General features: G+C 38.1%; 1 protein-coding gene across 1 annotated transcript in view; it reads left to right on the forward strand.

Moving 5' to 3' along the window:
- Positions 1–13,242, forward strand: part of LOC126370516 (sodium channel protein para-like) — a 139,861-nt gene that overhangs the window by 103,472 nt on the left and 23,147 nt on the right. The window contains 10 exon segments of the mRNA XM_050015387.1: positions 1,753–1,932; positions 2,380–2,412; positions 4,700–4,855; positions 5,551–5,756; positions 6,549–6,677; positions 6,968–7,059; positions 8,135–8,347; positions 9,386–9,443; positions 10,359–10,503; positions 12,763–12,927. Of these exon segments, the coding sequence (XP_049871344.1) occupies positions 1,786–1,932; positions 2,380–2,412; positions 4,700–4,855; positions 5,551–5,756; positions 6,549–6,677; positions 6,968–7,059; positions 8,135–8,347; positions 9,386–9,443; positions 10,359–10,503; positions 12,763–12,927 (1,344 nt within the window). The 5' untranslated portion in view covers positions 1,753–1,785.

A 13,242-nucleotide genomic window follows, 5' to 3' on the forward strand; every position in this document is an offset into this window, starting at 1 on the left:
AAGCCAGAGTATAATAATAATAAGAGGTATATTGAGAATAATAATAATAACTGGTAATATTGTTTTTGAGGAACGTAGCTTGAAAGTCCATCATTAAATGAAGAACATGCTTATGTCCAAAACATAGAATCATGGTATTTAAAACCTTAAGATATAGTAGTAGTAATAGTAAAGTCTAAACTAGTGCAAGGCGGCCGGAACTAGCTATAATTCGAGTTACCGGACTGTTCTGCGCAAGAGTTACCGAAGTCACAAAGTTTCCGGCTTCCTAGCCGAGTTATTTTCCCGTTCTTTTCAGTACTTACTACTTAATGGAGTCGGTTCTCTCTGACTTTCAAAACAGAATGCTAGATCTCGGGTAACATTATTAAAAATATAAGTTACACATAATTATTGTAAGTACCTTAACTGTTGTTTCTTTTCGTCTGAAAATATCTAGGTGATGTAAATTCGATACAAAAACAACAAATAAAATGTTGAAAACGGTTACTACTCGTAATCTGCACTTAGAACAGAATGCACTTAATGATAGAACAGAGAACAACAGAAATCGCGGCACTCGGCAAATGACAGTAGAAAAATATCCGAAATGCTATCATTTCTTGCCGCGCCCACGTATCAGAGATGGAAAATACAGAGTCGTTGACGAATCAGCAGGACAAGGACAGTCCCGTGTTGAGGCGACAGCAACACACATCACTAACGACAATTATACTAAGTTATTTTTTGTAATTTAATATATTTTTTAACTGTCCTTTATTTTGTAAATAATAATTTAAACCCTTCAAAAGGTAAACGCACCTGCAAAATAATGTTAAGCTTACTTACTGAATAAAAAACGAAAAATACATAATGAAGAATGATTCTTCGATAAGAATATGAATAAATTTCCCAGTCGGCCTTCTGGTCCATTTATCAAGTGTCCCAGTTGACTGCTTAGATAATTAAAATTCAGAAGCTGTCAGTCTCATCGTAGTGAAACAGGCTTCAAAAGACTGTAGGCGTATCTGATGTAGGTACTTTTTCTCTTTTTAAACCTAGTACTAAACCGAGTATTATTTTTGTAGTAACGGGGCAAGTCTTTTAAGGACGTAAGGGTAATCTTTTGTCGCAAGGGTTTTTGAGTGTATAAATCTGGAGATGTAACCAGATTCGAGGGATAAAATCAAAAGGGACCATGGAGGGAGGGATATGAAACGAGTCGCCTAGAATGTGAGGGAGGCTACCTTGGCCTACTTCCACTGTGGCAGGCGCAAATACCGTTACGCAACCGTCTAAATGTTACATGGAATTCTTTGTGCTGCCCCTAATCCCCACGATTATGTTTTCAACAAAGATTTTTGACTTTTTCCCTAAATGACTGTTGTGTCTTATGAATTGCAACGTGATGAATATGACTTTTAGGTGCAGGCGAGGTATGGTTATAAGTTGAATTCGTGAGAATTAGAAACAAGATCACAATTTCTAGGTTTTCTGTTATAGGTGCCTACTAATATAAAGATAGAACTGTGTCGTTACCTTCAAATGTTGTTTAAGATAAGTACCTATGTTATTCGCATCGCGACTAAATTGAAAAATGTACTTATCAGGAATTTTGGCGAGAAATGAAATTGTTTCAAACATTGTTGACTCGTTTTGTCTTAGTTTTCCGTTTTGTACATTTTTCTTTAAAATATAACCTAACTTCAAACTTACGTTAAAATATCTTAGAACATTGATGTGTAAGTACTATAAAATGTTTTATTTCCACAGTAGGCAGTTCACTCGGGGGGAGTTCGATAGACAATGTCCGTGGACTTGGACTCGATCAGCGAGGAAGAACGTAGCTTGTTCCGACCCTTCACGCGCGAGTCACTTGCCGCTATCGAAGCCCGCATAGCAGAGGAGCATGCCAAGCAAAAAGAACTCGAGAAAAAGCGAGCGGAAGGCGAGGTGAGAGTGAGACACACAATCGTAGTAACACATTTCGTTTGCCTCTACTTTTTGATATTGTGTAACTACTCGTGTGTCGACGTGTAGGTGATTCACTTATATTCAAAATTTTGATGTGGTGCTTTGTAACTACTGGTTCACAACTTCGAATTTCAATTTATTGATCGAATTGAATTTATAACAGCCATTGGTACATACTCTATTGTAAGAATGAGTCTAGCGGCCTTGGTACAAAGCACCATAACTTCTCGAAATTTCGCCAACAGAAGCAAATGTGTTTGCAAGTGTTGAACGCAACGTTTTGAATCGGACACAATCAGATTTTTCCGTATAGCACACTCAGTTCACTGGGACTCTACATGTGGCACCTCGAGTCAGTGTCTTCAACGATATAAGAAAGTTAACCACAACCAACAACTCTGACGGATAATTTTTAAATTATTCCAGAACGATTTGGGGCGGACGAAAAAGAAAAAAGAAGTAAGACTGCTTGCTTGCCCCTTTTACCTCTTTACGGCTCGTTTTTCTTAGAGATATTACCAGCAAGTTATCGCTTGTATCGAAATTCACTTGCCGCAAACATTGCGAACAAGAAAAACATTGGCGCCACAATTTTCTTAGCGCGATAACTTGTACTGCATTGTGGATTATGCATATTGACCGCATTCAGAGCATTATTCCTTGAACACATCGCTTTGTCGGCAAAATATTTGTAACGAGTTCTCATAAGTTTAGCTGTCGCCCGTTACCGGTGACAGCTAATCTTCGTAGTTGATCAGACGAAGGCTTGTCATGTTTATTTGCATTCAGCGGCGCGACTACCAAAGGTGTTCACTATCCAAGTGAGGCTAGATACCCCATTCGTGACTAACCAAACAAAACAACCCCTAGAACTATAGTTTTAGCTGTAAGTAACACCTAATGTCCTCATTTAGACCATAGAGAAGCTTTTAGCGTATCTTGTACCCGGTGTTATAGAGCTAAATTAAGAGTCTAATGTTTACAACCCAGTAACTGTACCCTTACAAAGTCCAAGTTATATACAAATGGAAAATTTCGACGCTAGTATATCATTTTCACAGTTCTCGTATTTTTTTTGGTGATTCACTTAATAATTAGGTGACGATTGTTTCAAACGAAACTGGTAAATGTTGTTGTATGTTGTAATAGAATTTATTTTTTCAATGCCATCTAAGCAAACATCGAAACCATGATAGACGTAATACCACGGAAAGAAGAAAACATTATCATTGAAACGAACATCGATGTTATAAGTACACCAGCACATAACATTCACCATTATCAAGCATTGCACAGGACTGGCTCATGTTCGCGCCTCATCATGGATTGCAGTCATTATAGGTCTATGGTGACATCACCTAGCTAGCGTTTAGTGCATAATAAAATTTTACATTTACAATATCAAGGTCAAACTCTATTGGTTTATGATATTCTGTCTGGGCTTGCGCTAGTCACATGGCCCTCCTATTCTGTAACCGATTTCGAATTCAAATCGATAAATACGCTCGTGCCTGGGTGAAGTAGCGTTGAAGATTCGGAATGGTGACACAATAGGGTGGAAAGTCTTGATCAATTTGCTTCTAGTTCCGCCAGAAACGCATCTAGCCACACGACAGCACTAACAACACTTTGATATCGATTAGCTTGACACCTCACGACACACGCTGACTCGACAAACTTTGTAATAGTACAAAAGATTAGGATTGCGTGAAAGAAATAACGACGTTTCACAAAGATTTAAAAAATACTCAATTCGCGTTGCCGATTATTTTTTGACGTTAATCAGATACTGAATATTTCCACGAAATTGGCTTAAGTATCTAAATAAAACCAACAATATTCATATATTACTCGAGGCATAATACTCAAGTGTAGTTATGCTTCTGCACTGTTACCGAAGACACTCGAACGCTACCCTCGGGTTTATGCCAAAATACGGACTTACGCCTAACTTTAAGTTTAGAAGGACGACATTAATTACATTTTCTTCAAAATTAATTGTTACATTTTACATTAATAATATTGATTCAGTTACAAAGTTACTCGATACTACCTGAGAGGTTTCAGGTGGGCTACATCGCAAACGATTACACTTTTTCTTATCAAGTAATTTATCATAAGAAGTGTCCTAACTCCGGAATTACTTCTAAATCAAGGATATCTCTGACCTTTAACTAACTCTTGGAAATTAGTCTTTAAACATCCAGGGAAATTTACTTAAATGTCATCTATCTCAGTTCTTTTTAAAATTCTAAGGAGAGCGTATATATATTTTCTTGGATTTGGATTATCCTTGATTTGGATCTTTAAATTGACATCATCGATATTGCTCAACGGTTTACCTTCGTTCTTTGGAAGCGAACGTAACCCCTTTTGAGATTCATTATCTTAACCTAAAGATTTACATGACTTAATCAGATAATCGACAATAGGTGGTTGCAACAAAAAGTAATAATTGTAAGTACCGCAAGTGCTTTGAAAAATCCACATAAACGACAAAAACACAGTTCACAATGAAACCGGAAGGTTTTTGGAGTGGATCTACCAATTAAACCATTAATCAAAATTCCTAGATCCACCTGCCTGACAGGGGAGTAACTTTTCTGAACATCAACACGTACCGAAAATCGAGATTGTGATCAAAAGCGAACCTGTAGTCAATAAAAAATCCGATTAAGTCATTTAAATCTACAAAATCGACTTCAGTCCTGAAGTAGTTGTTATACTTACTGATGATATGGTGTAGGTGCGGTACGATGACGAGGACGAAGACGAGGGCCCGCAGCCGGACGCGACGCTGGAGCAGGGGCTGCCGCTGCCCGTGCGTATGCAGGGCTCCTTCCCCGCGGAGCTCTCCTCCACACCCCTCGAGGACATCGACCCTTTCTATCACAATCAAAAAGTAAGTTGCAATTGTTTTTTTTTTGAAAGAAAGAAAGAAACGTTTATTATAAAAGGACACCACAGCAACAATATAAAACAAACAAAAAATATACAATAAAAACACGGAGTAACACATAACTTACAATCAAACACATAATAAAAAATAAAAAACAACAACATACACAAGAAACACAAACAATCGAGTGTATGGACTGGTCAACGATGGTGGTGGTTTCCTTTATAAAAGGGCCTCACTCAGCATAAGCCGCGGCGCGAGCCACGACGCTGGTATTCTGTGGACCCTGCTTTTTAAATCATCCATACTTACACACGTATCACTTAAGTAGTAGTACTTATGTAAGTATGGATGATAAAAAAGTAGTGATGAGTTGACTGGTGATAGTGCAAAAAGACTAAATAAAGATAAAGATGATGTAGTATTTAATAATTCTAATGATGATATTAAGTATCTCAAGTCGCGTAATAGTTAGAGTCAAAGTAATGAAACCTTTAACCTTTCGAATGCCGGAACCCAGATCTCGACCAGACACAATGTAAAATTTATTGTGTCTGGTATCTCGACGGATAAGAGGTTAAATAACGTTCTTAAATTTTCGTAACAGGATCATTTATTATAGATTGACTGTAGCTAAGAGTAATATAACATCATCAACATTAAATGAGCCGATCATTATTGAATTTCCTTTGTTTCAGACCTTCGTAGTTATAAGCAAGGGTAGAGATATCTTCAGGTTTTCGGCCACAGACGCCATGTGGATATTAGACCCGTTCAATCCAATAAGAAGAGTGGCGATATACATACTTGTACATCCTTTGTTCTCGTTGTTTATTATTACCACGATTTTAGTCAACTGCATTCTTATGATAATGCCTACAACACCTACGGTCGAAAGTACTGAGTAAGTATACTTTACGTATTCTTCTACTTTTACTTATAGTATTAATACTTGTCATATATACTTAGATTCTTCAATTCAAACTTAATTCTAAAATACTATGACGAAGGACTCGGATTTTTTAGGTCTTAGATCATTAGTAGAGTGCACGCTAGTTTCAAAATTGTTAGTAATCAGCTAGACTCCGATGTTTATCAATATTTATAGAAAATCGGAAGTTGTTCTTATTAGAAATTTTGTATTGAAAATTAAATTAAAAATATTTAAAATAATATTTATTCATAGACGTTGTTTTAGATTACATTAGACTCGACAGAATACCTGTCAGAACTTCAAATAAAGCATAGCTTTCCTTTAATATGTAATATTAATTTTCTACTACTAATAAATGTGTTAAACTTTACAATATTGCAATAAATATAACAGATATTACAAAAAGATTCCTGAGTTAACAATTAAGACCCGTTTAATTAAAATACTGTCAATACCGTTGAAATATGTGAGCTAATAAGCCGGTCCATCCCCTCCAGTTTCTATTAGAGTGTGATTAAAATCTTTTACGATGACTTCATTTTAAAATCACTCATTCTCGACATTTACTGACAATGTTGTACATATTCATTTCTTTATTCTAGTAACATTTATACTTAGCGGATGGTTTCTACACCCATTAAGTACCATTTACAAGTTCAATTACTGAACTTTCATTTGTTAGTACCTACATATTGAACTGTATTGAGAATTTTGTATAGTTTTACATATAGAATGGCGTTCAGTGGCGGTGAATTTTTCCAGAGTTATCTTTACCGGGATCTACACGTTTGAATCGGCGGTGAAAGTAATGGCCAGGGGTTTCATTCTACAGCCATTCACATACCTTAGAGATGCATGGAATTGGCTTGACTTCGTAGTTATAGCTTTAGCGTGAGTAGTAGACTTCATATTTAGTAGATTAAATTGATAATGTAGTATTTTATCGTTATTAATGTCTCGTTGGTTAGTTTTATAGAAGAGTTAAGAACTTTTAGAAATGACGGGCCAAGTATAGATCCCTAGTTCACTACAGGTGAAAATGGCATTAAAGAAAACTCAAAGAGGTTTTGTTGAAACCTGTGTACATTTTGATAAATGTTAGAGTTAGCTACCTGAGGAAGAGCTAGATGTGTTAGCTGGGTAGGTATATGAACTGACCTGTGGTGGGGGGTATGTTGCAGTTACGTGACGATGGGCATTGACCTGGGCAACTTGGCCGCGCTCAGAACCTTCAGGGTACTGCGAGCGCTCAAGACCGTGGCCATTATACCTGGTAACTCTTCCTTTGTGTTCATTGTAGAGTAGTTAGTAGATTATATATAGTTATAACGTAGAATAGCCTGATCTGAAATATACTGCTGTATTTTGGATAAGAAAATGACAGGTGTAACTTGAAATTAGGAGGTGTCTGCAGGAATCGGTATGTAGTTAAATATTTCTCATCAGGCTATTTAGTTAAGAGACATGGCAACATAGTAACTAGCGTATAGTTATAATTATGGCCAACCGTAGGTGTGTGTGACCCTGTCCTAGTTCTAGATTATAACAATTACCCATATAGTTACATGTCAATTGGAAAAAGCCAATCAAATAGAAAGTTTCCGAGGACTCGAATCATATTATGCATAATTACATGATGCGAGTGACTTTTGTATATCATTGATTTTAATAATCTTACAATATTTCTGTAGATAACTTTGCGGTTTCGTGTGGATACATTTCTTAAGCCCTTAACATTTATTAAAGACCATCAAATATCACAATATATTTTTCTACTCGATCACACAAATATGGTGACTGCTAAGGACTCTCACCCGGTATAGAATTTACAAAAGAAAAGGCCTGAAGGTATCCAATTTGGGCGCTAACCTCGACTCAGGGCGTCGTCTGAGAGTGTTATATTTCAATCGACCCTAGTGGCAATAGACACTGTTTGGTAAACATGAGTTTATTGTTTAAATGTAGATAATGTACCTACCTAATATATATACTTCGGTGAAATATTAGTATACCTATATTATGTGAATTTCTTCGTAAACTAAAAGACCGATTCCGATCTCTTAGCCTGTACTCTCCATTAAACTAGGAGCTCGAGATGAAAACTTTTTTTTTGTGGTCACCCATCCTATGACCGGCCTTTGTGAAAGTTGCTTAACTTCAACAATCGCAGACCGAGCCCGTTTACCGCTGCGCCACCGAGCTCCTCAATAAGGTCAATAACTGACCTCATCAACCCGGGTATTAGAGCTATTGATCCGACAAAACTGCGTATTTTATTTATCTTAGTAAACAGTACCTATATCTACCTGCTTACGTATAATATACTGACAAATTGCCTTTCCATCCAGGGTTGAAGACCATCGTAGGAGCTGTGATAGAATCAGTCAAAAATCTGCGCGACGTGATCATCCTGACGATGTTTTCGCTGTCAGTGTTCGCGCTGATGGGCCTCCAGATCTACATGGGCGTGTTGACGCAGAAGTGCATCAAACATTTCCCCGAGGACGGCTCGTGGGGCAACCTCACGGATGAGAACTGGGAGAGGTTCTGTCAGAATGAAAGTGAGTTCAATTGTTTCGAGTTTTTAATACCTGCAGGCTCTGCGCGGGTACCGCATCGGTTATAAACAGGGTGTTAATGACATCGCAACGAAAACTTTAGAGGGATGATTCAGAGTTGATATCAAGTGGATTTTTCCGTCCAAAAGTGCGGAACGGAAAATAATTTTAAAAAATACAACAAAAAAAAACATGAATTTTTGGACGGGAAAATCCACTCCGAATCATGGTCTGAATCATTCCCCTAAGTATTTGTTACGATGTCACTAACACCCAGTATATGTCGAGGATTTCGACTATTTGTTTAACACAGCGAATGCTATCTACATGGATAGACGTTCTACGGCTAATGGTCAAAGTCCCCGAATCAAATTCGTGCCGCGCGCGACACGGTTGCCATGTCGTGAGGGTTGTTGATTAGTCTAATACTATTAAGCTTACTGAACAGATAAGCGACACCGAAGAGCGTTCCTTAAGGAAGTTTTTTAGTAATGCTCTAGTTTGTATATTACCAGTTCGCTAGGTAATCCGCGCAGTTTCATACAAACTTCACCCCCCGACCTTCGACTGTCGCTGTCCCGAATCTGTGAGCACTGGGATTTAAATACCTACAATATTTCAAAATTTTGTGAGGTACTTTATTTACTTAGACCTTACTAGGTACTTTATACCTTAGCCCTTCGTTCAACCTTACCGCACCATTATAAAATCACGTTATGAAAATAGTTTTCCTGTTACTGAAACGGGCGGAAACTTTTGTTGCTCTATTCATTGCATTTTAACTACCTATAAGCATTATATCTATAACTATTTTATAGGTCAGTAATACGGGCTAAGAGGATGAGTTCCCTGAGGCAATTAATTTTAGATATACAATCCTTTTAGCTTAATATATATTCATGGAATATTATTAAAATCGAATTAAAGCCAGCGTGTAACCGCTTCGCAATTCTAAAAACATTTTACCTCTGCGAATGCGCGACTGCATTCTTAGAAGGAACATTAAAAATAGATTTACATAAACCTTTATATCGTTTTCAGCTAACTGGTACGAGGAAAATGGCGACTACCCTCTATGTGGAAACTCGTCAGGAGCCGGGTGAGTGACTTGTTAAATAAGTATATAAAAAATAAATTAATACTATATCAGAATAGTTAAAAAAAGTATGGAGTTCTAAATAATACCGAGCCATTATGTATTGGCAAAGATACAGTGATTTAAAGCATTAAGGCTAAGGTTTACGATAAATATTAGGTTAAGTTATAAATAAAGTGTAAATTTAACACTGATATAATATGGCACAAATCATCAGCATCTGAGCCTTCCAAACTTTTTAGAAGTTAGGGTATATATCTCTACATCATACTTTACACTCAATTCATCAAAATCGTGGACGGACTTCCCCCTATTTCTCCGAAATAATAAACTGTTTCTTTCTCTCTTTTTTACATCTTTCTGTACCTTCTTTATAAAAAAGTAGCTGGTTTTCATACTCATAGCGACAGCCTTGAGAATTTTAATATCCGACCAGCTACTTAACATTAAGTATGCAAATATTTGTAGTACAAGGACATTTCAAAAGCAGGCTGAATTTTAGATTGAAAATTATATTTATGTAGCAAATGTATGTAACACACTACACTTATTTACCGCCACTTTAATGACTGGATGTCATTTAGTTCTAACCTGTAAATGATTTAATTCGTCCAGTACAAAAGTTTATACTTTTGCTTTGCTTATGCAAAGATTTGTTTTGATTTGATTTCATTCATCAGAAAACTCTGATGAGTGTGTTATAGTTTAACTCAAAACGTTGTTTTACGATCGATACCCGTTATTGAATGTGTTGTATGTTTTGTTTTTCTATTAATTTTGTAAATTCCCGAGAATTTAATTGACACCTAGCTGATTGCTCTGGCGAGGTTGCCGTTGCCTTCTATAAATTTAGTTAATGTATGTTTTGTTTATATATGTATTTTATTGTACTGATTTGTATGATGTGCTGTTGGACAGGCAATGCGAGCCGGGTTACATGTGCCTGCAAGGCTACGGGCCAAACCCCAACTACGGGTACACCAGCTTTGACACCTTCGGCTGGGCCTTCCTTTCTGCCTTTCGGCTCATGACACAGGACTACTGGGAGAACCTTTACCAACTGGTGAGGATGATTTTTTAAAAGTTATTTTCGTTTTTTGTAGTATTTATGCTGGTGGAACTTCGGTCGCGTTTTCATACGAATTTGCTTCCTTTTACGTACGAACACGCAGGAACAATGCTTGGCTTACCTGGAAGTCTCTAAATAGACTTCGGTCTCAGATGGGCCGAAGTAAAAACAATTTGTTCAGGTGGGGTTTCTCGGATGGCTCGGACTTAAAAGTGCAAGTGCAGCACTGTTCCCTAAACGATGGAACATCTTACGTCGAGTCCTGCGTGCCCGAACACCTGCACGCAGGAGGATCTGATAAGCGCTGCATATAGCGCCATACTTGTTGCCAAGTTTTGGGCCGATACTATTTAGTTTGCCATCGACACGATAAGAACGAAGTGCGAATTGGTCGTCGTAGACAGACGTTTGTACGTTTACCCATGTGAACACACATCTGATAAGCTCACGACTATATCCCAATGGGGTAGTCAGAGGTACACCTATCGCAAGATGAACCTAGTACTCACACCTCACCGAGCTTTGTTAGACCAATGTGATAGATGGTGATCTGTACCGTCTATAATAGTCGAGACTACTGTGTTAGTGAAAACTGCACTCATTGACAGCGCATGATAATAAGCTGCATATCTGCGTTATTCATATAAGTATACTTATATGAATATACATATTGAGTAGCTTGCGGGCTAATTGTTTATCTCTCTACTAGTTATTTATCACACCGTCGTCAAAACATTTATAATAATATATAAATATTTATAAAATCAAGTGTCCTTAATGCAATAAGCAGGTTATCAACATCGAACAAAATAAACAAAAACAACATAATCAAAATAGTCGTTATTCAAAATAAGTACATACAGTAAACGTAGCTGTTAAAATACCATTTGAAGCGTTCTCATAGAAATCAGTATATTTAATTATGAAATGAGCGGACTTTCGTAATAGATTGCGTGCGGCTAGCATTGTGGTTATGTAATACGCCATTGGGCGCATTAAAATTGTATAACGTCACGGCACACTATTCTTCGTATTTAGAACATACCACAGAGTAAATAAGAACTATAATAACACGGCGCCAGTTGGCCAGCTAAATGGCGTGGATAATGCCGATTCTTACTTACTAGTACGGTCACGAGCATTTATATGTATACACTTTTTTACCACCATCCACCGTCACCAGCCCATTAACGTCCCCACTGCTGGGGCACGGGCCTTCCCTATGGATGGATAGGGAGATCGGGCCTTAAACCACCACGCGGGCCCAGTGCGGATTGGTGGTTATTAACGACTGCTAATGCAGCCGGGACCAACGGCTTATCGTGGCTTCCGAAGCACGGAGGAGCTCGAGATGGAAGCTTTTTTTTTGGTCACCCACCCTATTACCGGCCTTTGCGAAAGAAAAGAAACCGAGCGCGTTTACCGCTGCGCCACCTAGCTCCTCAACCATGGTGTTTCCATGTCACATTAATTTTTTGGACAAATTGAACTGTAAGTCTCACTAAATGTCAAATACGTTAGTGCGACAGAGTCCTAAAGTGGGTACATTATATTGCTCATGACTGTACGTTATATAAGTTAGGCTACCCGCCCACGTCCGATAATCGGTAACCGATATTTTTAGGGTAAAAATAGAATTTACTGTTTGCAATAGCGCAACGCACACGTCCTACAAAAAGTAGGTCAGTAAATAAAATCGGTGCATTCCGTGAAATCGGTGAGGTGCGGGTACTTAGTTCATCTTGGATGTACCTCTGACTACCCCAATTAGGATATAGTCGTGAGTTTAAGTTATGTACAATAATTAATCCAAGCCTTTTCAGTTCTGTGATACTTCAATCAACCAATTATTTTTGATATATTGTACAATGTTTAACAAACTAAATATTACATGAAATAATTTTTATTTATTTATTTATAACACACTTATACACTATCATTACAGGTGTATAACAATAACAACGGCCTCTGTGGTCCAATGGTTGAGCGTTGGTCTCACGATTCGGAGGCCCCAAAATCACTTTGTTATCCCTAGTTTGGTCAGGATATTACAGGCTGATCACCTGATTGTCCGAAAGTAAGACGATCCGTGCTTCGGGAGGCACGTTAAGCCATTGGCCCCGGTTACTACTTACTGATGTAAGTACGTAGGCGTTAAATGAGTCATGTCAGGAGCCTTTGGCGGCTCAATAATAACCCTGACACCAGGGTTGACAGAAGACATGAAATAACATCCACCAAACTCGACTTCAGGTGCTAAGATCAGCGGGCTCATGGCACGTACTGTTCTTCGTGGTGATCATCTTCCTGGGCTCCTTCTACCTGGTCAACTTGATCCTGGCCATCGTCGCCATGTCCTACGACGAGCTGCAGAAGAAGGCCGAGGAGGAGGAACAGGCTGAGGAGGAAGCTCTTAGGGTAAGATACCATACATACATAAACTCACCACCCGAGTAAGGAAAGAGCGACTATGGATTCCTTACTACCTCGATATTCATCAATCGTTACACGCGCACCGGTATACTTAATACCGTATTGCACCTTATTTTATGACGTGACTTTTTGTAGATTTGCTGCAAATGGCATTAACTTACTTGGCCGAAAATGGCCATCTCCAACTTGGTCTATGTCCGACTTCCTATGTCTTCCTCTATCAGACCTCTTCCAAGAATCTTCGCTTTTCCGTCATCCGCTCCACGTGTTCCAACCATTTTAACTTTTCCCTCATAGTCA

Source organism: Pectinophora gossypiella, chromosome 11 (assembly GCF_024362695.1).
Source record: "Pectinophora gossypiella chromosome 11, ilPecGoss1.1, whole genome shotgun sequence".
NCBI classification, from domain to species: domain Eukaryota; kingdom Metazoa; phylum Arthropoda; class Insecta; order Lepidoptera; family Gelechiidae; genus Pectinophora; species Pectinophora gossypiella.